The 25,674-nt window shown below is 62.1% G+C and overlaps 1 protein-coding gene across 2 annotated transcripts in view; it reads left to right on the forward strand.

Moving 5' to 3' along the window:
* Positions 1-1,327: 1,327 nt before the first annotated feature.
* DOCK1 (dedicator of cytokinesis 1) overlaps positions 1,328-25,674 on the forward strand; it is a 345,843-nt gene continuing 321,496 nt past the window's right edge. For both annotated transcript variants that reach the window (XM_045853767.1, XM_045853768.1), the window contains exon 1: positions 1,328-1,488. In XM_045853767.1, coding sequence (XP_045709723.1) covers positions 1,443-1,488 — 46 coding nt within the window. In that variant the 5' untranslated portion in view covers positions 1,328-1,442. The remainder of the gene's footprint in view (positions 1,489-25,674) is intronic.

Consider the following 25,674-nt stretch of genomic DNA (forward strand, 5'->3'; position numbering starts at 1 on the left):
CTCTGCCGCAGGATGGGGGCCCACTCAGCTCTTCCTGGGCCCTACCGGCCGCCTGCTCAGCTCCACCACCCGACGCTGTCCCTACTCCATGGGGCCCTTCGTCCCTTTTACCTTCCGTCCCCCGGTCCTCAAAGGCGCCCAGGCCTACTGCCATCGTCATTGGTTCTCAGGGTCAGGAGAGAGAAGACAGTTAATATTCCCTGGAGCCGAACTGACCCCATTTAATGGGCTGCCTTCACTCCGAGGCTGCCTCCTTTCCCTTCTCTATTCTTTCTCAAGACTATGGTAAACATAAATAGGTGTGACTGTTGTTTTGAGTTTTGCCTTGGAGAAATGTGAAGCCCCGACTTTTACTGGCGTGAAAACCAGGCAGGGCTGAGAGCTGACCTCCTAGGAGAAGACCAGATTCCTCAGGGGCCTGCAGCCTGCGCTAGGCCTGGCCGGAAGCTCCCTTTCCCCGCCTGCCCCTTTCCCTCCTTCCTCTCTCCCTACACTTCACAACCCCAGAGGTTCTGCAAACCCAAGGAGGCTGAGGTCTCCCGCCCTTAGCCCGCCCCTCCCGCCTGGCCTCCGTGGGTTACTGTTCCACGCTCCAGCAAGGGTTGCCTCCCTGCACAGGACTGTCTGGCCAGCGCCGAAGCCACCTACACAGGTGTCCCGCCCAAGCACTAAGAGCCAACCCACCTGTTGTTCCCTCCCCAGCCCCTAGCCTGGCTAGTTTGGTGCCCCTGGCACACCCAGGCACTGGGTCAGTGCTCAGTTCGTGTTTGTCACATGAATGAACCACATGCTGCGGAAGGCTCCTTCCAGGGGACCTCCTGGGTTTGCCTTCCACCAAGGCTGAGCCTGGGTTGGGGACATTATATCCCGGGGCACGGGTCTAACTCCTTGCCCAGCATACCACATGCTTCAAAAGTCGCCTAGAATGCCCCTGCCCCTCCCCCCGCGGGCTTAGCCCTCTCCCTGCCCCACATCCAGTCCCCAGAAGGGTTCACTGCAGCCAGGGGAACCTCCGCTGAGCATGAAAGGAAGACGCCCCTGCGGGGTGCTGGGGAGCTCCTTTGGGGGGTGTCCGTGGGCAATGAATGTGGGGGAACAGGCTGGGGGCGTGCGGTGATACGGCGGGGTCCCCCGGGCAGGGGTAGTTGTTCCAAAGTCGCGGGCGGCTGGCGCGGAGCTCGGCGGCCCGGGTCCGGGCGCGAGGGCGGGCGCGCAGCCCCGGGCCGTCCCGCCTCTCGCCGGCGCTCCCGGCCTTTCCCATCCGGCCCGCGACGCTCCGCCCGCCCCGTCCCACATGACACCGCCTCCGCGGCAAACTTTTTCCTCCCCATCCTGCCGCGGCCCGAAAGGAATGGAAAATGGCGGCCTAGGCGCCGAGTTTCCTGCCCGAGCAGCGGCGGCGGCGGTCCCGGCGGCCTGGGGCGCGCGGCCCGCGCGGCGCCATGACGCGCTGGGTGCCCACCAAGCGCGAGGAGAAATACGGCGTGGGTGAGCACGCGCCGACCTGCCCCGCCGCTCGCGCCGACTTCCCCCGGCGGCGCGGCGCTCCCGGGCGGGGGACCCGGCGGGACTCCGCGGGACGCGGGCGGGGGGGGTGGCGCGGGCGGGAGGAAGCGTGTCCGCCTCGCCCGCCCCGGCGCCAGCGCACCCGGGCGCGGGGCACTGCCCACTCCGTTCCCGAGGCGCGCGCCGTCCCCGCGCCCCTCCCCGCGCCCCCGCGAGACTCCTGGCGGGCCGGGCTGGGGACACGCGGGGTCGGGGGCGGGTTGTGTCACTTCCCGGGTATCCCCGTCCGACATCCAGCTCTCGGGCGAGCACCCCGGCGGCGGAGCCTTCCAGCCGCCCGGGACCGCCCCCTTAACTCGTTGGTCCCGCGCCGCCCCCGGCGAAGCCTGCGTTTCGCTGGGCCCGGCCGTGAAGCCCGGGTCATTGTCTGCGTGCCTCTCGGCTGTTCGGATGGAGTTGTGTTCACCGTCTGGGGCCCCCTTAGCACAGTTTCAAGTTGCCGCGATCAAAGCGAACACTTGTGCTGTTCCCCAGTGGGAAGTGGCTTGCGCGACCCGGGCGGGCGGGCCCATCAGATCGCGCCGCCGCCCGTGACTGGGTGGCTCCGCCTGGACCGCGCGGGACCCTCGCAGAGAAGCGGCCAGGCGCCCCTGTGTCCCCGGGACCCGGGGGGAGCGGGTTGGGAAGGGCGGGACCTGTTTTGGCGGCCCCGCCGCGCTTTGTCATTTCCTGAGGAGAGGAGTGGGGGGAGTCTGTTGCAAGTGTGCATTTCGGACCCCGGAATCCGTGCCGGAGGACGATGCTTTTCTCCGCCGCAAAACGAACAGACCGGGCCCTGTGCGCTCTGCTGCCCTTCTCGGGGGATTTGCAGCCCCCGCGGGCCTGGGTCCCGGCCTTCTCGGGCTGGCCCAGCAGATGAGACTGGCAGTGGCTGCCCGGAGGGTGGTCTCAGCGTCCCCTTTACTGTTCGGCAGGCCTAAGGAGTCGGACCACCTGCTTCTGCCTGATTTGTAAGGCCTTTGTGACCTCGCCTGGCCTCCCCTGCCTGCCGGGTCCTGTCCTCCGCAGGGTCCCCATCTTCACCTCTGAGTCTTCACAGTCGAGTCCCTATTCCAGGAGTGTCTTGCCCACACTCACTGCTGGTCTGGTTCAGTCCTGACTCTCTGACCTTGGGAAGCCTCCAGGGTGGCTCTAGTCCTCAGGGCTCCCCTTTCTGTGACCCCAGTTGCTTATCTCTGCTAGGTGTCAGGGACATGCCATAGACCCAGCTTGGACATCGGCATGGGGACCATCCTGAGACAGTCCTAGATCACACTTGACTTGTTCCACTGGTGGAGCTGGGGGCCTCCTTGCTTCAAGACCTTTGCGGCTGGGCTCCCCTCCCACTCCCCTGTACAGACCAGGAAACCAAGGCTCGGACACGGCACCAGGGCCAGCTGCAGGGGTGGGCGTCCTGCCTCTGGGGGCTGAGCCAGTAAGCAGCAGCACCCAGTGTGCCTCCAGGCGGATCCGGTCCAGGGCACCTCCTGACATAAGTGTCCCCATGTATCTGCATCTGCTGAGGGAGGTTTGGGACAGAGATGCTGCTTGGGATGGGTGTGGTGCGGTGGGCTGCTGGGCCGACCCGTGCGAGGAGAGAGCTGGGTACAGACCTGCAGGGAACGGGCACTGGGAGGTGGAGGAGGAGCTGGGGCTCTGGGGACCCGCCAGAGGCAAGCTGAGGAGGCGGGGAGAGCTCTGGCCTTAGCCCAGGGCTGGATCCTCGGTCCTGTGCTGTGGGGACAGGGTCACTGCCACTGCACAGGGGCTCACCCACACTCGTGCATGGGTAATCCCTACAATCTGGATTCGAACCCTGGCCTCCCTCTAGAGCTCAGGCAGGCCCCCATTGTGCCTGTCAGAGGAGATGGGGGAGGGGCTCCTCTTTGGGCCACCAGAGTATCCGAGTGTTTTCATATGCTCGGACGCCCTTCCTCGGCACGGGGGCAGCCTGGATGGTGCCAGTGAGGACGCTGTAGATTGGACACCTGTGGAGGAGCTCCTCTGTCTGCACAAGGTCAAAGGGAAGGTTTGCACGTGCAGGGCAGGGTCTCCTCCCTGGGCGAGGTCAGAGCCTCCGCATTAAGTCTCACACCTTCTGGAAGCTTCACTACCTCTCACCGTGGTGACTTCTGACATCGCAACTTTGGCTAATACTTTAGTTCTAAGAAAACTCTGTGTTTGAAAGGTTCCAAAGAAAGCCCCATGGAAGGTTTTTCCGGGCAGTTCTAGGAAGGGAGGGGCTCTCAGGTAGGGCAGTGGGTTGCTCTGCTTAGTTGCACCAGGTGGGGAGGAGCCTGCTGACCTGCGTGGAAGCTGGCACGAATCACTCAGTCCCAGAAGGTGCTTTCAGAACCTAGAGGCCCTGCCAGGGAGGCCCCCAGGCTTGGGGCTCCGTGATTTTGTGCAGGGAGGGAGGAGGGCGGGGTGCATCCTTGTCCGTGAGTTTGCGCTGGTCTCCAGAAGGGTGCTGACCCGGAACGTGTGAGCCCTGGATGCAGGGATTCAGTCCCACTCGCTAATTGGCCGTGTCAGCCGAAGGGAAAATTACTGGCTTTCTTCCTCCCCAGCCATTGTGTTTTGGAGGCTAAGGGCAGGGCTGTGCTGTCCTGGAGGGGCCCTGGGGGGGGTGTCTGTGTGTGGGCCACGCTTCCACTCGGCCACTGGCTTGGCTAATGAATGACTCACGAGGGGCAAGAAAATGATAAAACTCCATCTCATTTGGAAACATGAATCACAGCTCATTGTTTGCAAGTGCTTGGAATCTGTTAGAGTTCATTGTCTGCGGATGAGACACTCCAGTCCTTTATTCGGGGAAGCAGTAAATAGGTGATGTGTTGCTTCCTCAGCAAAGGCAGGAAGTGCTGGTCTGTGTCCCTACTGCCTCTGCCCCCTGCACCCCCCAATCATTTTCTGGGGGTTCCCCGGGAGATTTACCAGCCTTTTTATTTCTCCCCCTGGACTTGAGTTTGGAGGGTCAGTTTACAGACCTGGCTTATTAGCACAGGCGTGAATTTTGACATTTTGATACAGCTGTCACACTGAGGGGTTGGGCCAGGTGAACTTCTCCATCACCACCCCGCCCCCCCGCAGCTAGGCAGGTCTTCTGTCCAGACACAGTAACACTGTGTGCACGCAGCAGATCCCATCCCCACGCCTGGGTAAGAGTAGGCAGCACGTTCTCCAGTCTCACTGGAGGCTGGTGTGTGAGGCTCACCCCCAGACAAGCATGCCCTGCTCCCCAGAACCCGTGACCGTGAAGAGTGACGTGGCACAGGGACTTTGCAGCTGCGATCAAGGTATGACACCGAGGGGAGGACATGACCCTGCGATATTCACGCGGGCCCTCCGGCCGGTCGTGGGAGAGGGGCCCCGAAGCACAAGGCTGGCGCGTTGGAGAGATCCGGCGCCAGGGAGGGGCCCGGCGCGCAGCGTCTGGCCCTGAGATGTGGGGTCCACTTGCGAGGACCAGAGAGAGGCCCCCAGAGGACAGCCAGCAAGGGAGTGGGCACCCCTGTCCCCCCCTCACAGCTGGATTCTGCCAACACCCTGGATGCGCCGGGAGACAGCCACCCCAGAGCCTCCCACGGGAGCCCCGCCTGGTGGCACCTTGGCTGCGAGCCCCGGGGGCCACTGGTGTCTGGCCCGGGGAAGTGAGACAGTGAGTGCGGGAGCCTTCGGGCTGCCCAGGGTGTGGCGGTTTGTTCGGGCAGTGGTAGAGACCAAACGGGTGTGAGCGCCCAGTGGGTCCCTTTGGCCGTGAAGCGGGGGGAGCCGCAGGGGACCCGAGTGCGCAGGCGCAGGCTCCGTCCGGCCTCTTCCGCGTAGAGCTGGCCGCCGGGCACGCGCACGCTGCCGCTCCCGGCCCTCGTTCCGGAAGTGGGCAAACGCCACGTGTCGCGTGTCCTCTTTGCTTCCGTCTTCTCATCCCGGAAGTGGCCACTGCGGGGGCGGGGCGGGGGGAAGGGAGGACTCGCAGCGTTAACGCTGGCCCAGCACACCGTGCAGGGCCGCTGTATTAATTTTTAATTTAATCACGCGCGGCCTAGAACTGTAGCGGCAAGTGATTTCCTGTGTGAATTTAAGTCCCGGGCGCTGAGAGAGTGCTCTTGCTCCAAAGTTGAGTTCTTAGTGGTGTGTCTTGCCCCCGTCTTTGGGGGGAGTGACGTTGGCCCGGGGGGGGGGCGGGGCGCGACTTGCGTGCCTTCGCATTAGCGCCGAGTGACGGTAATTGCTAGGAATAGTGTAATGCCCAAATAAATTTGGGAGTGTGGGAGTTGCGGAGAGATCTCTTTTGTTATCTAGAGCAGCAAGCAAGCTGCTACTTGGGGGGAGAAAATTAGATCTGGCTGTAAGTAAAGAGAAGTGCAGACATTTTTGTTCACTGGAGTTGCAGAAAAACCAAATTAGGGCATATTATATTTCTTCAAACGATTTTACTTTGGAAACAGTGTAAAAATTTAACATCGGGCGTTGTGCCGATGTCTGCCTAGAGCATCAGACGTCCGATCAGGGTTGTCTCGTTGCGAATAGTTCGTTCTTCCCTTGTTGTCTCGTGTCCCGGAGGACGCAGGCAGTGGGACCCCGAGGAGAGGAAAAGGCAGCTGCCCAGTCCTGCACGGGGTGCGCCAGAGGGCGCCTGCCTGTGCCGGGCGCAAGTGCCCGCTCTCTCTGCCTCCCGCCCGCCCTCCCGATGTGCTCTCCAGCTTTGTTCCGAGACCTTGGGGATCCAGAACCCTGGGGTCTGTATTCTGGTGGGAAGGTCAGGCGTCCCTCAGAAGTTCAGGTTTCTCTCTCTTAACTTACCTTTGTGTTTTCAGGTAGCTGTAGACCCAGGCAGCGGTAGGAAATGGTGCCGAGAGATCCCACACACACACGTGGCCAGTGGCGCGCCCCGCCCCGGGCCACGTCCTGCAAACAGAGTACAGTGTCAGGACCAGTGCTGCCGAGGGTCTGAGGCCGACCAATGGACCTGGCGTCCTGTCGTCTTTTTGAGCCGCGCCCACTGCCCTCTTCCTTCCCACACCATCGCCGGTGAACTTTGACTGGTTCTCCACTTCCGTAGCTTGGTTGTTTCAACAGTCACACGAACAAAATCGTGGGTTGCCTTTGTAAAAAATTTCTCGTTCAGCGTGAGTCTCGGGATGCTCGCAAGGCGGCCGGGCGAACGGATGCTTGGCTCCTCCTCCCGTGTGAGCGCGGTGCAGGCGTGGCTCCCACCGGTCACTCACCCGGAAGGACATCTTCTGGGTTTGGGCTGAGGCCCCCGAAGCCTCTGCAAGCATTCACGGAGAGGTTTCTGTGCGGACAGAAGCCCTCTCGTGCTCGGATCCGTGCCCAGGTGTGCCACCGCTGAGGCCTCCGGTAGTCCGCCTGCTCAGCTTTGGCAGAGATGGCCAGACTTCTGCAGAGGGGCGGTGTTGGTTAGCGGCCCCCACGGCCCTGTAGGTGTGGCCCCGTTTCTCTGTCACCTTACCTGCATTTGGTGCCATCTGTGTTGTGTGTTCAGCCAGCCCCCCAGGAGTGCCGCGGTGTGCCCTTCGGGGTGGGGTGCGCGTCTCTCTGAGTGCAGCCCATCCGGGAAGCGGGTCTCGGTCTAGTCTAGGGGGTGGCCCGGCAGGCAGGTGCCTGTGCCGTGGGACCAGGGGAGGCCGTGGGTGGGGGCGGTGCTTGCAGGAGGGGCAGCTGGGTCCGGGCCCCCGAGCTGTGAAGTTTGTGCCAAGAAGGGCCGGGTCTGGCCTGAAGGCTGGTAGGCGGGTCCCGAGGCGTGGAGCTCAGCTGTGTCTACAGGCCAGACGCCCCCTTTTCACACCCGCTCAGAGTCCTGAGAAGGTCGCAGAGAGGTCAGCCAGGGGGCGGGGCCGAGTGAGGGGCGGGAGTGTGGGCTGCAGCCCTGCCACGGTCACTTCCTGTTCACGGGACCCGGTGGGGGCCGAGAAGCTGTCTGAGCCTGGATTCCACATGACGGCTGCACCTGAAGGCGGTTTGGGTGCGTTGCTATGCGAAGCCGGACGGACCGTTTCCTACGTTCGCCCTGGGAAATACGGGGATGCACTGTACAAATCCACGCACCAAATGCGTGTCTTAGTTCACTGCCTTCACCGGATCCCACAGACGGGGGCTTGGACAGCAGGCATGCTTCCTCTCACCGTCCCAGGGGCCAGACGTCCAAGGTCAAGGTGTCGGCAGGCTTGGTTTCTCACGAGGCCTCTCCCCTTGGGTTGCCGACGGCTGTTCTCGTGGGTGTCTGTGCCCCGATCTCTTCCTGTGAGGGCCCGGGTCAGCTTGGGTGAGGGCTGCCCATCCTGTGGCTTCATGGGACCCCGCTCACTGAGAAAGAAATACAGGCAGTGTTTTAAGTGGCTTTCACTTCAAGTTGCAGAATGACGGAAGAGCTGACAATTACGATGAGGCACAGGACGGGACCACAGTGCAATAAGGCCGTTCCCGGGGCCCTGGGGACGACGTCCTTGTCCGGGAGAGCCCCTGCCCACCCACGTGACAGTGCCCGAAACGCCACCCCACCCATAGGCGTCTCTCGGCGCCGTCCCCTCTGCAGCGCTGCTGCAGTCACAAGGTCACTGTGCATTTCAGCGTGTCCTGAAGCGGCCCCGGGGACAGGCTTAGGTTCTACGCCGTCTGCGTTTTTTGCCGTGTCCGATGCCGATTCTCCCCCGTGTCTGTGCCCACGCGTGAGTGCCGATCCGTGTGCTCCGGGCCCCGGAGCCGAGACCGCTTCTCACTGCGCCGGCGTGTCTTCACGCGGGTGGCTTACACTCAAGTGTTCTGAAGGTGAAAAGTGCTCTGCTCCGCGTGCGTGGCCGTGACCTGTGGCACGCTCAGCCACAGCCTCAGTGTGTTGCCCACCAGAAACGGTGACGTGTGTCATCAGATAGCTGTCTGCGAGGGTGTGAGACGGGAGGGCTCTCTGTTGGAGAAGTTGTGAATTTGTGCGTTTGTTTTCAATGAATTCGTTCACTTGTTTACTTTCCATCACTTCTTTGAAGACCACCTCCAGCTATGGTCACCTCCTGAGGTGCGGGGTTAGCACCCACCATTCCTGTGCATCGGGGGGGGGCACAGCTCTGCCCAGATCAGTCTGAGTATCATGACCTAGGACTCTCCCTCCGGATTTTCGCTCTGCCTTCAGCGGCCACCCTCTGGGTGGTCTTTTCCTGTGAGGTCGCAGGTCCCGGGAGCTGCGGGGGCACCTGGGAAGGGGGAGGTGAGAGGTGCGGGCAGGCTGTGTGAACCCCCCCCCCCGTCCCCACTCTGAAGGGCCCAACGCAGGGACTGGAACTGGGTTCTCTGCTGAAACCTGGTCCTGCCCTGTCTTTGGGTCGGGACGGGACGGCAGGATTGGGGAGGTGAGACCCGGACAGGAAGTTGTCCGCATTCAAGTGTGTTCGTCCGCATCGGGCGCGCACTCGGAGAGGGCTCTTCCGGGACAGCCTCCGCTGCGTGCAGACCCCCAGGCCCGCTCTGCCTGCAAAGGGCAGGTGGTTTCGGCCTCGACAGGTGTCTGTCTGCTCTTTAAATTCTCATTTGGGCGCTGGGGGAGAGAAGCAGGTGTTGTCTCTCAGCCTGTGGGATATGCCCCGAGGTTGCAGGTGTGCAGCCGTACACACTCCGCCCCTCCTGGGGGCTCAGCGCCACCCCCCCCAGCCAGGTGAGCGTGGGCGAGGGGGCCACCTGAGGCCTTGTCCTTCGGAGAGCTGGCGGCCACACTCACCTTGCCCAGCAGTCCCGGGGAGCGAGAGCGAGCCAGGCGCACACCGGCCCCTGCTCCGTGCCCGGTACCGGTTAGCTTCTTCCGTTCTTCCTGGAGTCTGCGTTGGAGACTTGTGTTGCCCGAGACTGAACCTCCAGTTGAGTAAGTCTCTCCCCAGCGCCCAGTCTCACTTTCGGACGGAAGCAGTGGCCGGCTGCTCCGGCGGCCTCCGGAGAGGCCCCAGGAGGCAGAGCTCGGGAGCTCCCCTGGGTCTGTCTCTCGTCAGGGGGGGACATCCTGGGTGGGATCAGTTTGGTCCGGGGGGAGGTGCAGCTGTCTGTGCCCTGGGGGCCTCTCCACACCAGGTCCCCATCACAGCGCCCTCTCCTCGGTTGCGACAACCCCAGCTGGCTCCAGACGCCGCCCCGTGTCCCTGGGCACGGGAGGGCTCCCACCCAGACCCTCCGAGGCACAGCGCCGGGGTGGGGGGATCCCGTCCCCGGGCAGCACGCTGGAGGGGTCTGCGGCTGCGCGCGCTCTGACCGGGCTCTGGGAGGCGACGTCTCCCCTGCGCGTTTGGGGAGGAAAGGCCCAAACCAGCAGGACTTGATTGCTGAAGGGCGTGTTTCGGAGGACAGGCTCGGGAGGTGTGGCTGGGAGGCCTGGGCCATGGGGGTGGGGTGTCTTGGGGCCTGTGTCCTGGCTGCCTGTGTTTCTTTCGCTTTCCAAGAGGGGTGGTCTGAGGAAAGACACTTTCTGAGAGGTCAGGTCCCAGGAAAGACGTGTCCAGGACCAGGAAATAGGGGACTCCCCCCGTTGCCCGAGAATCCCCGGTCGGGCCGCGCTGACACCGTAGAGGGGGACGGGAGGGAACGCACGGACCTGCTCTGGGACTGTCCCTTGCCGGCATACAGAGAGCTCTCAGACATTTTTTCCCCTTTCTGAAATAATAACTGATTTTCCTTAACGTAATTGACTTTACCAGGGGCGAGTCATGATTTAGCTGGAGGGAAATGTGATTATTTTTCTTCCAAATGGCTGTGCTTTTCTATTAACTTCGCCAGATTTATTTCCCAGTCCCCCGCACACCCCGCGTGTCCGGCCCGTTTTCCAGAGGCAGGGCTGCGTCTTGGTCCCCAGGCCCCTGTGGCCAGGCGGCCGCGTTCCTTCACGGTGTGTTCTGGGGCGGCCGCCCGAAGGGTCAGCCTGGGGAGGCCGAGCGGAGGGAGAGGTGGGGGCGGGAACCGTCCTCCCAGGAGCAGGAGGGACGGGGCTCAGCCCTCCCGGCCTCGGTGGCGTCTGGAGGCACTTCTGCGCCCGGGCCCCGAGGCGCTCAGCCCCGCGTGCCCTGACACGCCACAGTGCCTTTGCACGTGCTCCCCTGCCTGCCTGGAAATACCCTCCCCTCCCGCCTGCCTCGCGTTTCCAAGCTCTGCCCAACCTGGGACCCTCTCTCGCCTCACCCGGGCTGGATGGGGGCCTCCCGCAGGCTGCCCCGTGCGGCTCCCGCCGCCCGTGCTGCTGTCCCGGGGAGGCAGTGCCCCTGTCCGCGTCCCTGCTGGGCGGAGGGTCCCGAGGAGAGGGCGGGGGCCGTGTTCCTTCCCCTGCGCCCCGCACCTGGCACAGGTGTGGTTCCTGGCACAGGGGCAGAGAGAGTTCATCTCGGCAGAGCGCCAGGAGCCGCCTGCAGAGCTGGCGGTCCCTGCTGCTGGGGAGTCACCGCCCTGGGTGGGGGGCGGGGGGCCCTCCCAGGACGGGCGGTGGAGTCAGCTCGGTGCTCCAGTGGGTGGTGGTGTTCAACAGCTTTCAGGCTCCCCGCCCCCGACTGCGGGAGGCTCCCTAAAAGGGGCCCCGTCTGAAGGAAGAAGGAGGGTGCCTGGCCCCATGCAGCGGTCACACGTGGTGAGATTGGAGGGCCCGGCGGTTCAGCCACGCACCCCCGTTCCTGGGCCCCTCCGACCGCCTGGGGACACCACCCCCGCACTGCTGTGGCTTTATTGTCCCTAGAATTTCCCCCAAGCTTCCCTTCCCTCTCAACATCGACATGAGACGACTTCTCTAGTCCTTTTACCTGCCACGTCCCCAGAACGTGCTTTCCGAGTCTGCCGCCGGCGTGTTGACTGCGGGGACCCCGGCCGCAGGTGGGGAACAGGGGGAGGGCCGGGCGTGACAGAGGGGGGGAGGGTGGCCGTGTGAGCGCTGGCTCCTGCTGCCGGCGGGTGGGGGGCCCAGGGAAGCTCTGCCCGCTGGCCCCCTGGGAAGGGGTCGTCTTGCCGCCCGCCTCCCCTGCCCCGCAAGGGGGTGACGCGGAGATCAGATGAGATCTCGGAGATCAAAGCGGGCCACCTGCGTGCAGTGCGTCGGAGGGAGGGCGTGGCGCAGCCGGGAGGAGCGGCACGACGGCTCCGTGTGGCAGAGACACGGCAACGTGTAGGTACGTGCCCGGGAGTAAATAGCTCAGGCCTTGCAGGCCGAGAGGCAACACTGAGGGTGCCCTGTAGGTGTCTATGGAACCACTGAGAAAAAAATGGAACCTTAGAATAATGTAAACATCGGAAAACAGTTCGGAAGTTCCTCAGAAGTAAACGGCACCCGGAAGTCCCGCTCCCAGGTCTGCCTCGCGGCCCAGAAGTGCGCCCCAGAGAGCTGGAGACAGGCGCTCAGGCACAAGCACACTTGAACTTGAGGGCTCGGACGGTGCCGTTCCCCACACCCGACGGGTGGAAACGGCCCAGAGGCCCGCGAGTGGGCGAGCACGCAGACAGGACGTGGCCGTCCGCGCACCGGGGTGTTCGTCAGCCAGCACGGGGGTCGGGCCTGACTCGTGCTCCAGCGGGGACGGGCCTCTGGAACGTTCCGTCAGCGAGCGAGGGACGCCAGGCGCACCAGCACAGACATCCCCGATGCTCTGTGTGTTGGGTGCCCGGGACAGGCAAGTCCCTGCACTTGGGAAGCAGGTCGGTGGGTGCAGGTGGGTGGGGGGTGGTGACCGCCGGATGGGTGTCTGCTTCCCCTCTGGGGTGCTGGACGTATTTTAGAGCTAGGTAGGGTTGCTCATGCACCTCTTTGTGAATGCCTGAAATGCCGCTGAACCGGACACTTTAAAGTAATGTCCGGTTATGTTTTAGCATCTCAGTTTGAGGAAACGGTGAAAACCTTTCCTACCTCGTGCACAGGGCAGAGCCAAGCTGGGGGCAGTGTCTGACGTGGGTGATAGTCTGCGTGCCCCTGCCTCAGCGGCTTAGGGTCTTTCCAGTTGAGAATAACGACTGTTACTTTTGTAGCAACATAGTATCCCGTGCTAATTGGGAGAAGAACTCCAGCAGCAGCGCGAAAGGCACAAAGATGTAAAGAACCTCCCAGCCCTTCAGCCCCTTCAGAACCGCCTGTGTGCGGAGAGGAGACAGAAATGCGGATTCCTAGACACTGCAGGGCTCGGGTCCGTTGTTTCCCATTGAGGAATCGGGGTGCGGGGGGCTGCAGCCCAGCCGGGACCTCTCTGCGCAAAGCTTCAGCGGGGCTCGGGCCTAGGAATGCTGGGAGCGGGGGAGAGGGGGGGCAGGGGGCGTGGAGCGAGAGGCTGGAGAAAAGTGATTGAGCAGAAATCCAATTCCCCGGGCTTCCTGCCTCTGCGGCCGCGCTGCCTCCACAGCAGAACCTGAAACCCCCGTTTCCCGCCTCCCCTGGGAGCAGCAGTCTCGGGGGGGGGGGGCGGGGGACCAGCTGTGCCCAAGGCGCCCCGAGGCTCGCTCCTGCTTTCCGTCCTCGACCTTGGTGTTGTGGGGCAGGCGCTTGGCCGTGGGTCACCGCGGGTGGGCCGTGGGGGGGGGGGCACTCGGAAGTCCCTGCCAGTGAGGAGGTGGAGGGGAGCGTCTCTTGAGGACAAAGGGTCGATAATCATGGCCTGAACAGTCTTGCATTAATGGTTACATTTTCAAAGTCGGTGTTTGGGTTACCTGCCGGGGCCTCGGGCTCTCCTGCACCTGTGCACGGTGCGGCAGCTCTGCGGAGCTCCTTTAAATGCGCAGTCCGGCCGCAGTTTCACCAGCGCGTGAGGGTCCCCGCAGGCTCCCCCTTTGTCCCTCCCCTGGACACAGCCCAGTTCCTGGGTGCGAGCGCCCCACTAGCTGGGAGAAGTGGGGGGTGCTGCTGGGTGTTGTCCTCCGTTTCTAGCGACGTTTCCTGTTGTATGCTGTCCGCCCGCCTGGGTGACAGGCCTCGTTTTCCCCCTGCCGGTGTTCTAAAGTACTTTTAATTATGTGCACACACACATGCACACACATGTGCACACACACACGTGTGTGCACACACAAAGAGAGTCAGAGTTGGAGCTGGGTGGCGCCCTGGCACCATCACCTTACACGTCAGATCTCTTGTTGCCTCTTCTTACCACTCTGGGGGCTTTCTGAACAGGTGCACGCTGTGGGGCGTGTGCCGTGTCCCCCGCGTTGGCGGTGGCTGGTGTGGGAGCCGTTACACAGAGCAGGGGGGGGCAGAAACGCACTTGAGACCCAGGTGAAGAAGTGTTCCCGGGAACGAGCTGTTCGGAAGGACGGACTGGAGAACCCTTACTTCACCACGCAGGGGAGCCGCTGAAATGTGCGTGGGAGGTCCTCGGGCCCAGTTCAGCGGTTTGGGAGGAGGCGGCCTCTGCCCCGCCTCCAGAGAGAGTGTCTCTGAGCTACCTCATTCGTTCCTTCGTGCGTCCATCGGCTGACTCGCACCCGGAGGCGTCCGCATGGCAGCCCCCCTTCTGGGCGCGGGGCACTCAGGGAAGACCAAGACCACTTACCGTGTGCCCTCGCGGGGTCCCTGTCTGGTGGGGAGGACGGGCCCGGGAGCAGGCGGTTCGGCTGCCCGGGGTGAGTGCGCGCGCGTTCTGGCCCTGAGGGCCCCTCCCGCGCAGGGCGGCGGGGCACCCACCCACGGCCGGCAGTCTGGGGATGCTGCGGAGCAAGTGTCCCTTGCGGAGGTCGGGGGGCCGCAGAGCGCACCCGAGGAGAAGGGACGGGTGTCATCAGCAGGGCGACCTGTGTGTCGCGGTCGGAGGGCGGGCGGGAGGCCTGCTGGAGCTGGGAGAGTGCACGGGGGCGCAGGGCAGGGTTCCCCGGACTCCCAGTGTCAGCCCTGAGGGGGCTGGAGGAAGGGTGTGGGGGCCTCAGATCCATTTCCCCGGGGGGTCCTGACCGGCCGCAGCCCCGGCTCACAGCTGAGATTGATGGCCCAGGCTTGCGTCCTGGGCGGCGGCTGGACTCTGCCCCCAGGGGCCTCTGCAGTGCCCGCCCGCAGCCGGACCTGGGAGCTTGCGCGGTATCACGAAGTCTCCGTCTCCCAGTTTCCCCGAAACCGGGGAGACACGGGCTTGCTTTCTGCCGTGTGTAAGCGTTACTTTGCACAAGCGCTGCACACCCAGTATCGGAAAACACCCGGGCCCGGGCCTTGTCCGGAGGCGCCCTCTGATGAAGGAGCAGCCTCCACGCGGGGGGTCGGAGGGGTGCCTCTGCGTGATGCACGCGGGTGCTCAGCCGTGACCTCGAGCCGACGAGCACGCTGACTCCCAGGGGCTCGGGGACGGACCCCTGGCTTCCGAGAGGAGCCGCATGGCATTTGCTGGCCCCTGGTCATCAGCTGCGGCGTGCAGGAGCCAAGCCTCGTAAATTCTGCGAGCGCCCGAAGATACTAACTTTATCTTTAAAAAAGAAAAAAATCACTGTTTCCTGACGTGAGCAATAAACCGGAGCGGGATGGGGCAGCGACTTTAAACCTCGCACTGTGGGTTTCTGGGTTCAGCCCCGCACCGCGGGTTTCTGGGGCTGCGTTCCTGCCCCCGGGGCGGGGTCGGCCGGGCCTGTCTCCCCACCTGCCGTGCGTGGGCTGGGTTCGTGACTCGGTGGCGTGGCACGGCCTGTGTGGGATTCACGGGTTTTTAGTTTTTAGGCATTCTTATTTTTAAAATACTTAGTTTCCAGTCCCAGTGGACAGGCACTGGTGTATATTGGTTTTTCGTGGGCAGCGTAGCGGGCTTAGGGTTTTACTTGCGCCTGGTCACTGGCGGAGCCGGCAGGGGCCCAGGGGGACGATAAGGCCGAGCCTGGGTGCACTGTTACATTGTAGCCACGTGGAAAGCCTCAGGTGGGATGTTGCTGATTCTCACCTGGCATTTTCTACTTGAGAACACCATCAGGCTGAACAGTTGTTACACTGTTGATACTTTCCTTGGGTCTGGGGAGCGATCTGAGCTTTTAATGTGGGTGCTGCTTCTGTGTGGGGGGCGGGGGCGGGGGGCCGGCTCTTGAAAGGGCCTGAGGTTGTCGATCCCCGGGTCTCTGTGAGCCCCCGCGGCTGAGCCGCGTCCTTCCGCTTTTGGAAAGTGAAGGTGTCCCGTTCCGTCAGCCTGGAGAGCGCCTGTCTCCCAGCGCCTCTTGCTCCCACCCGCCCTCTGCGTTCTTCTGCCTGCCCGACTTCTCTCTGATCGCCCGGGCGCTGGGAAGGCCCCCTGGACACTGCCTGCCCGCAGTCTGGGCAAGTCGCCCTACCGGATTCTGCTGGCAGCGTCCTGCGTCCGAGAGCCCAAGGTTGCGGGCAGGGCTGCGGCCCCTGGATGTCAGGCCTGTCCACTGTCCAAGCGGATGCCCCACGAGGGCAGGGGCGGCCCCTGCCCAACTCGTCTGTACATCCCAGGTGTCGGGGGCCTCTCTCGGCACAGGGCTGGTCGTTAAATGTTTGTTAAAGAAGGAGGCTGGCATGTTAAACTCCCAACCCTCTCGATGATTCGTGGAAGCGCAGCTGCAGGACACTGGGAGTGGGGGTTGGTCTGGGAAGGGCGGCAGACCTCTCCCGCCGAAGCCGATGGCCAGGAGTCAGTGTTTCAGGCTTCCTCCTCCGTGGCGGCTGCTTGTCCTGCCCTCACCGCCCAGGGTGGCCCCAGACTGGGCAGCGGTGCGCCAGGAGCGGGGCCCTGTCCTAGGGAGACTGTGTTTGTGGACACCGAAATTCGAATTCTGTGTAATTCCTGCATGTTGTGAAATATTTTTAGTTTTCCTCCCAACCATTTAAAAACGTAAAAGAACCGCTCTGGCTGTGGTCTGCAGGCCTCTGGTCCCCGTGCCGTAGGTTAAGACTGCGTTCCAATTCTTTCCGGACAACGGCACGAGTTCCCACCGAAAAAGGAGTTTTAAAAAAATTAGTGTGAAATCAAAGAAAATAATAATTTCCTTATTTGAGTCTGATGCCCTCTGGGGCCATCCTGGGGTAGGTGGTCACACTGGGGCAGGGGGGGGTCATGATGACCCCCTGGGGTGTCATGCCGGGGTGGGGGTCATGCCGGGGTGGGGGTCACGCCGGGGTGGGCCTGAGCAGAGCCCTGGCTCGGGGCGGAGGCCGTGGTGGGCCTAGGGGAAGGTGGGTTCAAGGAGACCCAAGAAAGAAGAGACACTGGGCACAGTTCACGCTTCCTCCCAAATGCCGCTCTGCTGCAAGTCCCGCTTCTGTGACGATTGTGCCCCTGATTGTGCCCCTGGCGTCCGAGTAACCTACAAGAAACTGACCCAGTGAGCTGGGCACATCTGCAGGGGTGGGGACCACCTCCGGGGCATTTGAGGACTCCGTGGCTTGCCTTGCTACCTAATTGTGGCCGGATGGACGGGAGTTGCCCGGGAGTGGTTTGGAAGAGCCTGTCCTCGGCGGGGGGGACGTCCCGCCACCGCTACGCTCGCTCTTTCAGACCGGGGCGACCTTGCACATGAGACACCGCAGGACATCTGGGGCATTTCCTGCATCGTGTAATTTTTCAAAGTCCCTATTTCAGCGAAGAGACTCTCGGCTCTGAGTAATTCAGAGCGCCAACTTTTGCAGTTGGCCGGGGTTTGTGTAATTAGTGTATCAAGTAAAATTTGAGTCATGTTGACAAGAACCGGTCGTTGGGACAACGAACGGTAATTGTCTTTCTCTTACCGGGGAAATCGGAAGTGTCTGTGGAACCGCAGCGGCTCTGTCATGTGGCTCTGTGAGCCCGCGGGGGCAGCTCTCCCGAGGGCGATGAAACGCGGTCTCGAAGCCACGGAGATGAGAAGGCAAACGGAAAATAAGCGATCGAAGTAATTATCAGCTGTACTCTGTTTATATTTCTCCCTCACAACGTTGCCGGGACCTGCTGCTGGTCCAGAGGACTCTGCCGGGGCCGCCGCCGCCTGGGAGGAGGTTCTTGGTAACGTCGCTCGATTGGTCTAGCTGCTGTGATGCACCCGGGGGGCCTTCCAGCAGCGCGACCCCACAGCCACCGTTGGGAGCCTCTCGGCTTCACCGGTCTCCGGTGGACGGAGGCGGGGACGGTCCGATGGGAGGCATGCTGTCGTCGGGGAAGGCGATGCCAGACCCTGGCAAGACGCCCCGCCGGGAAACAGAGGGGAGAGGTTACATTTGCGATAGGCCGCATATGTCTAAGTCCTGATGAGAATGTCCCTTTTAGGAGGCTGGCTGTGTCTTACCCTGCTCGTCCTTTCAAACACAAACACGAACACAAACACCAGACAGAGTCGACCGGCCCAGCAGTAACAACGGAGAGCTGGCCGGCACACAGTTAAACAGGAGGTGCGGGGTTTGCCTGTGTGAGCAGGTGTCACCGCCTTCCCTGGAAGACTGACTCCTTTGTCACCCGGCGCCTCTGCTGGGTGGGGGGGGTGGTCGCCAAGGGTTCAAAACCCCGGGGGTGGGGATGCTGCAGGTTCCGAGCTTCTGTGCGGACCCTCGGGTTACAGCATTCTGGGTGTGGGTGCTAAGGTGCCCCTTGGGGGTGGGGGTGGGGTCAGCGGGGAGTGTGCTGGGGCTGGGGTGTTGCTCACTGTCTGCCAGCCTCCTGCCTCTCAACCCCTGGGTCCGAGGGGAGGCGGGCTGAGCCTTTTTCTCCTTTGTTCTCCACGGGGCGAAGCTCCCCATTCGTTCCTGGCGGGAGCGGTGTGATGGATGCCCTTGGGAGCAGGTTGCCCGGTGTCGCCGTGGGAATAAATCTTGCAAGACCCGCAAGCACTGGACCCGAGAGTGGCTGCCGACGCCGCTCCCTGCGCCTGGTGTGCAGGAAGTTGCCGTAATGGGATGAGCGGGCCTCCGGGGACAGCCGCCTCTGGGAACCCGGGGCCGCTGACGGGCAGAGAAACATCGCCCTGCCGGTTCTTCCTGTAAACACAGTCAGCGTCACGAAAGTGCATTAGAGGATAGCCGTGACCCGTGCTTTTGGGACGTGCGCCCTGGGAAGTGCGGGAGGACCGGTGCTTGCCCTGGCTGGGCGTGTCTTCCCAGAAAATACTTAAATAGGTTACGTGTTTCACGGCCTCAGGATCGATCCTTCGGTTTTCATGAGCACTTGTGGTTTTAATTGCTATCCTAAAAAACATTGATTTCCTTTCCTTTTTGCTCTGGAAATGATTGGTAAAAACAAACAGAAAAGGTTTAATATGTTCTTCAAACCCGACTGCTTTACTTTTTTCGAAGGGCTGATTTTTCTGTGATCAGGAGCACAGGCTCCAGAGCCAGGCTGGCAGGGGTCGGAGAAACCCCAGCTCCGTCACTGACGGGCTGGGGCACCCTTTGGCAAGTCACCCCCTGTGAGCCTACAGAACGCCAGTCCCTGGGTGAGGCTCAGGGGTTCAGTGTGGTAAGTGCTAGGAGGGGGAAAGGGCAGTCAAGGAAGGCTTCCTGGAAGAAGTGACATTTAGTAGGTGATTTGAAGCGTAGGTATGGATTTAAAAAATTTTATTTATTGGCTTTTCAAGAGAGAGAGATGGAGATGGAGAGAGAGAAACATTGATGATTGTGGTGACGATGGTGATAGTGAAGGTGTTAGTGATGGTGACACAGCCGTGTTCCTGGTGTGAGGTCATGGCCGTGGTGGTGGTGGTGGGGACAGTGATGGTAGTGATGAAGGTGGCGGTGGTGGTGGTGATGATGATGGTGTGGGTGGTGATGGTGGTGTTGGTGGTGATGGTGGTGGTGTTGGTGGTAGCTGTGTTGATGATGGTGTGGGTGGTGGTGGTGGATGTGATGATGATGGTGTGGGTGGTGGTGGTGGATGTGATGATGATGGTGTGGGTGGTGGTGGATGTGATGATGATGGTGTGGGTGGTGGTGGTGGATGTGATGATGATGGTGTGGGTGGTGGTGGTGGATGTGATGATGATGGTGTGGCGGTGATGGTACTGTGACTTCTGGGGGTGGTAGTGATGGTGGTGATGGTGAGCACCCTTTTTTCTCACCGAATGCCCGGGGGGCATAGGTCTCCTGAGGACAGTGTGAGTAGGTTACCCCTCATTTCTGGGTGGGACTTTCCCTGGGAAACGGTTTTGGGGGAGGAGGCGGTTTTCTCCGTGTGTGGGGTTGCAGGGGTGCTGTGGGGTCCCGGTGGCCAGCCACAGGAGCGTCTGGAGGGCGCTGTGGGTGAGTCAGATGGAACCGCAGGGAATCGCAGGGAAATGAGTGTTTTCTGATATCAGACCCGACAGGCCTTTACACGTTGAAAATGAACGGAGAAACGAGTAGCAGCAGAGAGGTGGTCGATTTCTGCTCAGCGCGTTAAAAGAACGACCTCGCGGGCCCGCCGGCGGCGGCGTATCATGGCGGACGCGCGGTGCCGTGCGTTCTCCGGGAGGGAGCGGCCCTGCCTCCCTTTGTCATCTCCTGCCTTTGTCCTGTTCAGCAGCCACTCCGAAAGCAAGCAAATAGGTTTTTATCGCCTCTTGCTAAGTATTTCTCATCTCTTGCTAAGTATTTCTACCGCGGTGCAAAAGCAATTTTATTATGTGATGCTGTATTTTTATAGTCCATTGAAATGACTATTAAAATATAACACAGCTCCTCAGGCGCGCAGAGCCCTGCTGGGGGAGTGCTGTCCTTGCCGAATGGGGCCCTCATGCCCGGGAATGGGGCACCTCCCAGAGCCCCCCCCCCACCGAGTTTCTCCTGTTTGCTATCATGGTAACATCGGCAGAACCCAGAATGCCCAGCTCTGGCCGGGTTTAGGGGCACAGTAGTTTGGTGGCATTACACACCTCGTCATCGTTGCACAAGTGTCACTGGCATCCGCCTCCAGAACGTTTCGGTCTTGCAGAACTGAGACTCGGTGCCCACCAGACGCTGGGTCTTCCCTCCCCGCTCTTCCCGGCCCCCGGAACCCACCGTTCTCCGCCCTGTCTCCAGGGACTTGACCGCTCAGTGGATCTGTCCTCCCTGCGACTGCTGGTCTCACTCGGCGCGACGCCCTCAGGGTTCACCCGTGCCGTGGCGGGTGTCAGCCCCTCATTCCTCCGTAGGCCCAGGTGGAGTTTTCTCGTGTGCGTAAAGCACGTTCTGTTTCCACGGGCGGAGACTCGGACCCGGGTCGCCCCACCCTCTGGCCGTGCTCAGTCGTGTGGCTGCGGCTGGGAGCGGGCGCGCGGTGATCTGCTGGGGTCCCAGCCGTCAGTGCCCCGGGGTCTGTGCCAGCAGGTGGACTTGCCGGGCCGCGGTGCCCTGCGCCTGTCAGGGTTCGAGTTTCTCCACACCCACACCGGCACCTGTTATTTTCCGCTGCTTGGGTGGGGTGGTAGCCATCCTAGTCGTTTTGAAAACCGAAATAATTTTTGAACAAGAGACTTGGTATTTATTTGCAGCAGGCCCTGAAAATGACGCAGCCCCTTCTGCTGGGCACCGATGTTTCCCCGGAGGCGCCGGGTGTTCATGCGGACACCCAGCCATGGACACCCAGCCACACTCAGGAGCCGGACGGTCTGGCCGGCGTGGGGGGAGCGACCTCCAGGGGAAGACACCCAGGGCAGCTCCCTGTACAGGCCTGGGTCTGGGCAGCGGGGCCTGTGAGCCGCGGACAGGCAGGCAGGGCCAGACTCCCTCGGCCCACCCGGGGCGGGTGGCTCCTGGGTGCACTGCCCTCCACGGAGCAGGCGCCCAGTGAGTGTTTGCCGAGTGAAGCCTGAGGAAGGGTCTCCCTCCGCCAGCTACCGGGTCCACGAGCAGCTCTTGTAAACACGCAGGGTGCTGCGTCCCTGCGCCTCTAGGCTCCCAGACGCCGCCGACACCGGCCCCGAGTCGTCTCCGCCTCTGTGCCCACTCCTGGCAGAGCCTGGCGCCCGCAGGGACACAGGCTCTGACCGAGCCAGTCACTGAGCACGTCAAGGTAGACGATCAAGGTGACGGAAGTGTGGCCGGCGTCCTCAGTCCACTGGAAAACAGTGCGGTTTTGTTTGGGTCTGTGTCGCATTAGGAACGGAAGATCAGACTCAGTTGGCAAGGATGACCTCTGACACCTCAGTTCTGACAGTCTCACCTCGGGGGCGTGTCCCCGAGGTCCAACCCCAGGCCCAGGAGCAGAGCACACTTTCTCCTGGGCAGCGCGTACCAGGGTTCCCACCCAGGGCAGCTGCACACTCGTCGCCTCGTGAGCTCACCCGGCGCCCTCTGCTCCTGAGCCCTCTCCGTTCTTACTCGCTCAGCTGCCCCGGCACGGGGTGGGGGTGGGGGGGTCAGTTCTGCAAGAACAGACAGGGGAGGCGCTCGCAGCCGACAGGGCCCGCACACACACCGGAAGGTCTGGAAGCTGGTCCCAGCAGCCTAAGGTCAGGGCCAGCACACGCCCCTCTCACAGGGCAGCCCCAGCCTCCCAGGAGCCCCCACGGCGGCGGAGGAGCGGCCCCGGGAGGGAAGCCTGCTCAGACGTGCTTGTGCGCTCCGGGTGCTAACTGCTGACGTGCCTCCCTCCCGGGCAGCCCAGACCCAGGCCTGTGGTGGTCCCCCAGGGGGAGGTAAAACCAGGAGGCTCGCAGCGTGGGCCTGGCCCAGACGCACTGCACGGGAAGCAGGGACAGTTCCCAACTGCAGGCGGAAGCAGGAGGCGGGGGGCGGGAGCCGAGGTCCCGGTAGGGCCAGACCCGGGCCACCTGCCTCTCGGGGTTTGGGTTTCAAGGACTGCTCAGCTCCCTCATGGGGTGGGAGTGATGGGCCGGGTTTCCGTGCAGGCAGCGGGCGATGTGGAGCGCCCGACTGGGCGAAGGCGGGGAGGAAGGAGGACCCCACACATACGTGGGCGTGGGCGCCGGGGCCGGGGCCGGGGAGAGCCATGCGGGGTGGCTCTGGGGTGCCGCCGCCTGGGGATGCTTCTGCCCACAGTTACATAATGACGGAGGCTTCTCCCAGGCTGATGGCATGCTTTATTTGTGAACTTTGTAGATATGTCATTGTTTCCTTTGCCATTAAGAAAACCCAATGTCCACATTTTGCTTTGTCCTTCCCTTTCTTTGTGAGTCGCTGTCCAGATCAGAGTGGGTGGTTTGGAAGGAGGAGGGAGAGCGGCCTTGTATTACTCCACAGGACAGGCCCCTGAGACTTGCGCTGCAGCCCAGTGAGGGACCCGGGGGGGCGTGACCAAGGGACCGTAGCATTCAGCATCGCGGCAAAGTGGGTCTCGGCCTGCACCTCCTTCTCTGTTTTCTCCCGTGCGGCCCCGTGGACCTGGCTTGCCTCCCTCCCCTGCACTCTCAGGCCTGTGTGTGCTGTCCCTGCCTCCTTCAGGCAGAACCTGTCGGACCGGTGCCGGGCGGTGCGGGCCCCGGCCTTGTTTACAGTAGGTACATACAGTGAGACCTGCCAGTCAGCAGGCCCTGGCCGCCCAGGGGCCTCCCCGGGGCCAGCCCCTGTTTGTGGAGTCCCCTGATCCCCTGAGCTGGCACCCCATGTGGCCGCAGGTCTGCCATTCCCATCTGCGGAGCCACTTCCAGCTGGCCGAGGGGGGTGGGGTTTGCTGGCCCAGCCTCCAAGGTCAGGGCGGAGGGCCCCTGGCCTAGGGGTGGGGGCTGGGGTTCTGACTGGTTCCCTGGTGTCCGTTTTCCTCCGTGGCAGTAGCCTTTCTGTCTTGAGAAAGATGATTAAAGAGATAAAATCTCTCCCCCGTCTCGTCTTGACACCTCTTTGCTGCTGAACAGAAGTAAATGCAACAACAGATAATTTTCAGGTCAGCCAAGACTTTTCTCATTTGTGGGAGGATTTGCAGAGACTGTCAGTAACGAGGCGGGCGGCCTCCTCGCGCGGCACGGGCTGTGTGGAGGACAGAGTGTCGAACGGTGCGGTCTCCTTGTCCCTGTCGTGGGTCGTGGGAGGGAACAGCACCGCCCTTCCCGCACGCACACACAGCCCCGTGGTGCCCTGAGACACCCGCACGCCTCGGGACCCTTCGCACTAGGTGGACAGGAGGTCGTGGCCGGCCAGCTCTGCATACGGCAGGTGTACGGTGGCGTTTTATTCTGAAGAAAGATACTAAAATACCTTTGAATCGTGTCTATCACTTCAATTAGAATTTGATGAAAGACTCTTTCATAGATTTCCTTTTCTACTCTTATCTCCCCCGTCCCTCCCACGTGTCTCCATCCGGAAGGCAGGAAGAACGTTGAGTAACAGGTGATGGCTGTGCATCTCACTGTGCCCTGCTCCCGGCTTTAATTATTCAGGTGCGTTCCCCGGTTCCAACATGCAGGTGTCGCGTGGGGTCCTGCCTCCGGGGGCTTTCCTGGCCGAGGCGCCATCTCTGTGCCCCTGAGACGGAGAGCGAGGAGCCCAGCAGAAGTCTCTGTGTGGATTTGGAAGTGGGGTCCTTGCTAGAAACGGGGGCGTTCAGGGTACCAGAGGTGTCCTTCCACCTCCAGCCCTCCGCCCCTAGCGCCCCCTGGCCGCTTCTGGTGGTACTGCTGTGCTGGACCAGGTCAGGGAAGCCTGACCCTGGAGGAGCTGGCGTGCGGGACCACTGAGTGTTTCACGGCTCACGGTCAAGGGAGGTGCCCAGTCCCCGGGGAACGCTCCTCACGCGCTTTGCCAGCCTTTCCTTTTACTCCTCGCCTCTTTTTTATTCGTATGGCCAAACAGACAACGTGCACATCGACCTTTTTAACCATCATCGAGTGCCCAGTTCTGTGCCCTTGACCTTCACATGGTTGTGTAGCCACCGGCAACGTCCGTCTCCAGAAATTCTTCATCGTCCCCCACAGAAACTCTCCACCCATTGTCGCCCCGCCCCCAGCCCTTGGCCGTCTGCAGTCGACTCCCTGTCTCTGTGAATACGGCTGTCCTAGACTCTGTTGTTCATGTAGTTATGCAATCACTGGCCTTCTGTGTCTGGCTTATTTAGCATCGAGTCTTCAAGGCAGCAAGGGTCAGAATTCCTTCCTCTCCAAGGCGGAGTAGTTTTTCATGGTGCGCCTAGGCCATATTTTGGGGATGCACCCCTCTGTCCAGGGGCACTTGGGTTGTTTCCACCCTGCAGTGGAGACGTTGTTACTCTGTGAACAATGCTGTCGGGGCGAGGCTGTACACACACCTGTTCAAGTCCCGGCTCTCAGTTCCTTCGGCCACGTACCCAGAAGGGATGTTGACAACCTGATCTGTTCTACCAGCCTGGCCGTCCCCGGAGACCAGGCTGTGGGTGGGCTTGGCTCCCTCCCCCGCCCCCCCCCCAGCTGCGCTGTGCTCCGCCCGCCTCTCTGACCTGCCCCGGAAGCCCTGAAGGCACGTGTCCGGAGGACAGGCTGCGGGGCAGGACCCCCAGCTGGGCAGGTTTCCGGGAGTGGGGTGTGGTCAGGCCTTGGGTGCTGTGAGGAGGCTTCGGACCGGGGCACCCAGGGCGGATTAACGCCTCTCATTCATTACAGGGACGAGACCCAGCCGGGACCTGGGGATGGTGTCTCTCTCTCTCTCTCGCGGAATAAATGCATCTTGGCCTCCTAGATCTTCCTGTGAAGGGCAAGATCGTTTTGAAGAGGAATGAACGGTTCCGTCTCCGCTTGCTTTCCCAAGGAGAGGGGTATTTTGGGATCTGGTTAAAATCGGTGCATTTTTATCGAACGCCCGCAAGGCATGGTGTCAGCTACTGTGGAAAACCCAGGGATTAATAGCTATTTGTGTCCTCCCAGGAGTTTGGTCTAGAGGGACGTGGAGACAAGCAACTCTCCAGGCCTGTGGGATGCCACTGAGCTGATGGCAAAGGTCAGCAGCAGGCAATTAGTTCCGGCACGCAGGGACTTGTTTCCGGTGTGAGCAGAAACTTCAGGGAGCGTCTGGAGAAGCGTGTGAGATTGAAGGCAGGCCCTGCAGACCAGCGGGGCCCTTCGGAGGTGTAGGGGGAGGGGCCTCCGCCACGGGTGGGACCCCCACAGCGGGCCTGGGGGGCCGGGGGAGGTGGGGCGGCAGAAAGGCGAGATCGCAAGGCCGGCCGAAGTCAGATCTCAGAGCACTTCGGGTGCTGCGCCAGGGAGCTCGGCCCCTGTCCGGCAGGCCCAGGGCGGTGGCGCGGGGTTTCGGAGGCAGATGTGCAGATGGCGGTCCTGGTGATGGACGGAGAAGAGAGTTTGTGCAGTTGATACAGAGTGCTGGGAGAGCAGCCACAGTACTCT

The sequence above is a fragment of the Phyllostomus hastatus genome, unplaced genomic scaffold (genome assembly GCF_019186645.2).
Source record: "Phyllostomus hastatus isolate PE091 unplaced genomic scaffold, TTU_PhHast_1.1 phas_scaffold_1066, whole genome shotgun sequence".
NCBI lineage: Eukaryota > Metazoa > Chordata > Mammalia > Chiroptera > Phyllostomidae > Phyllostomus > Phyllostomus hastatus.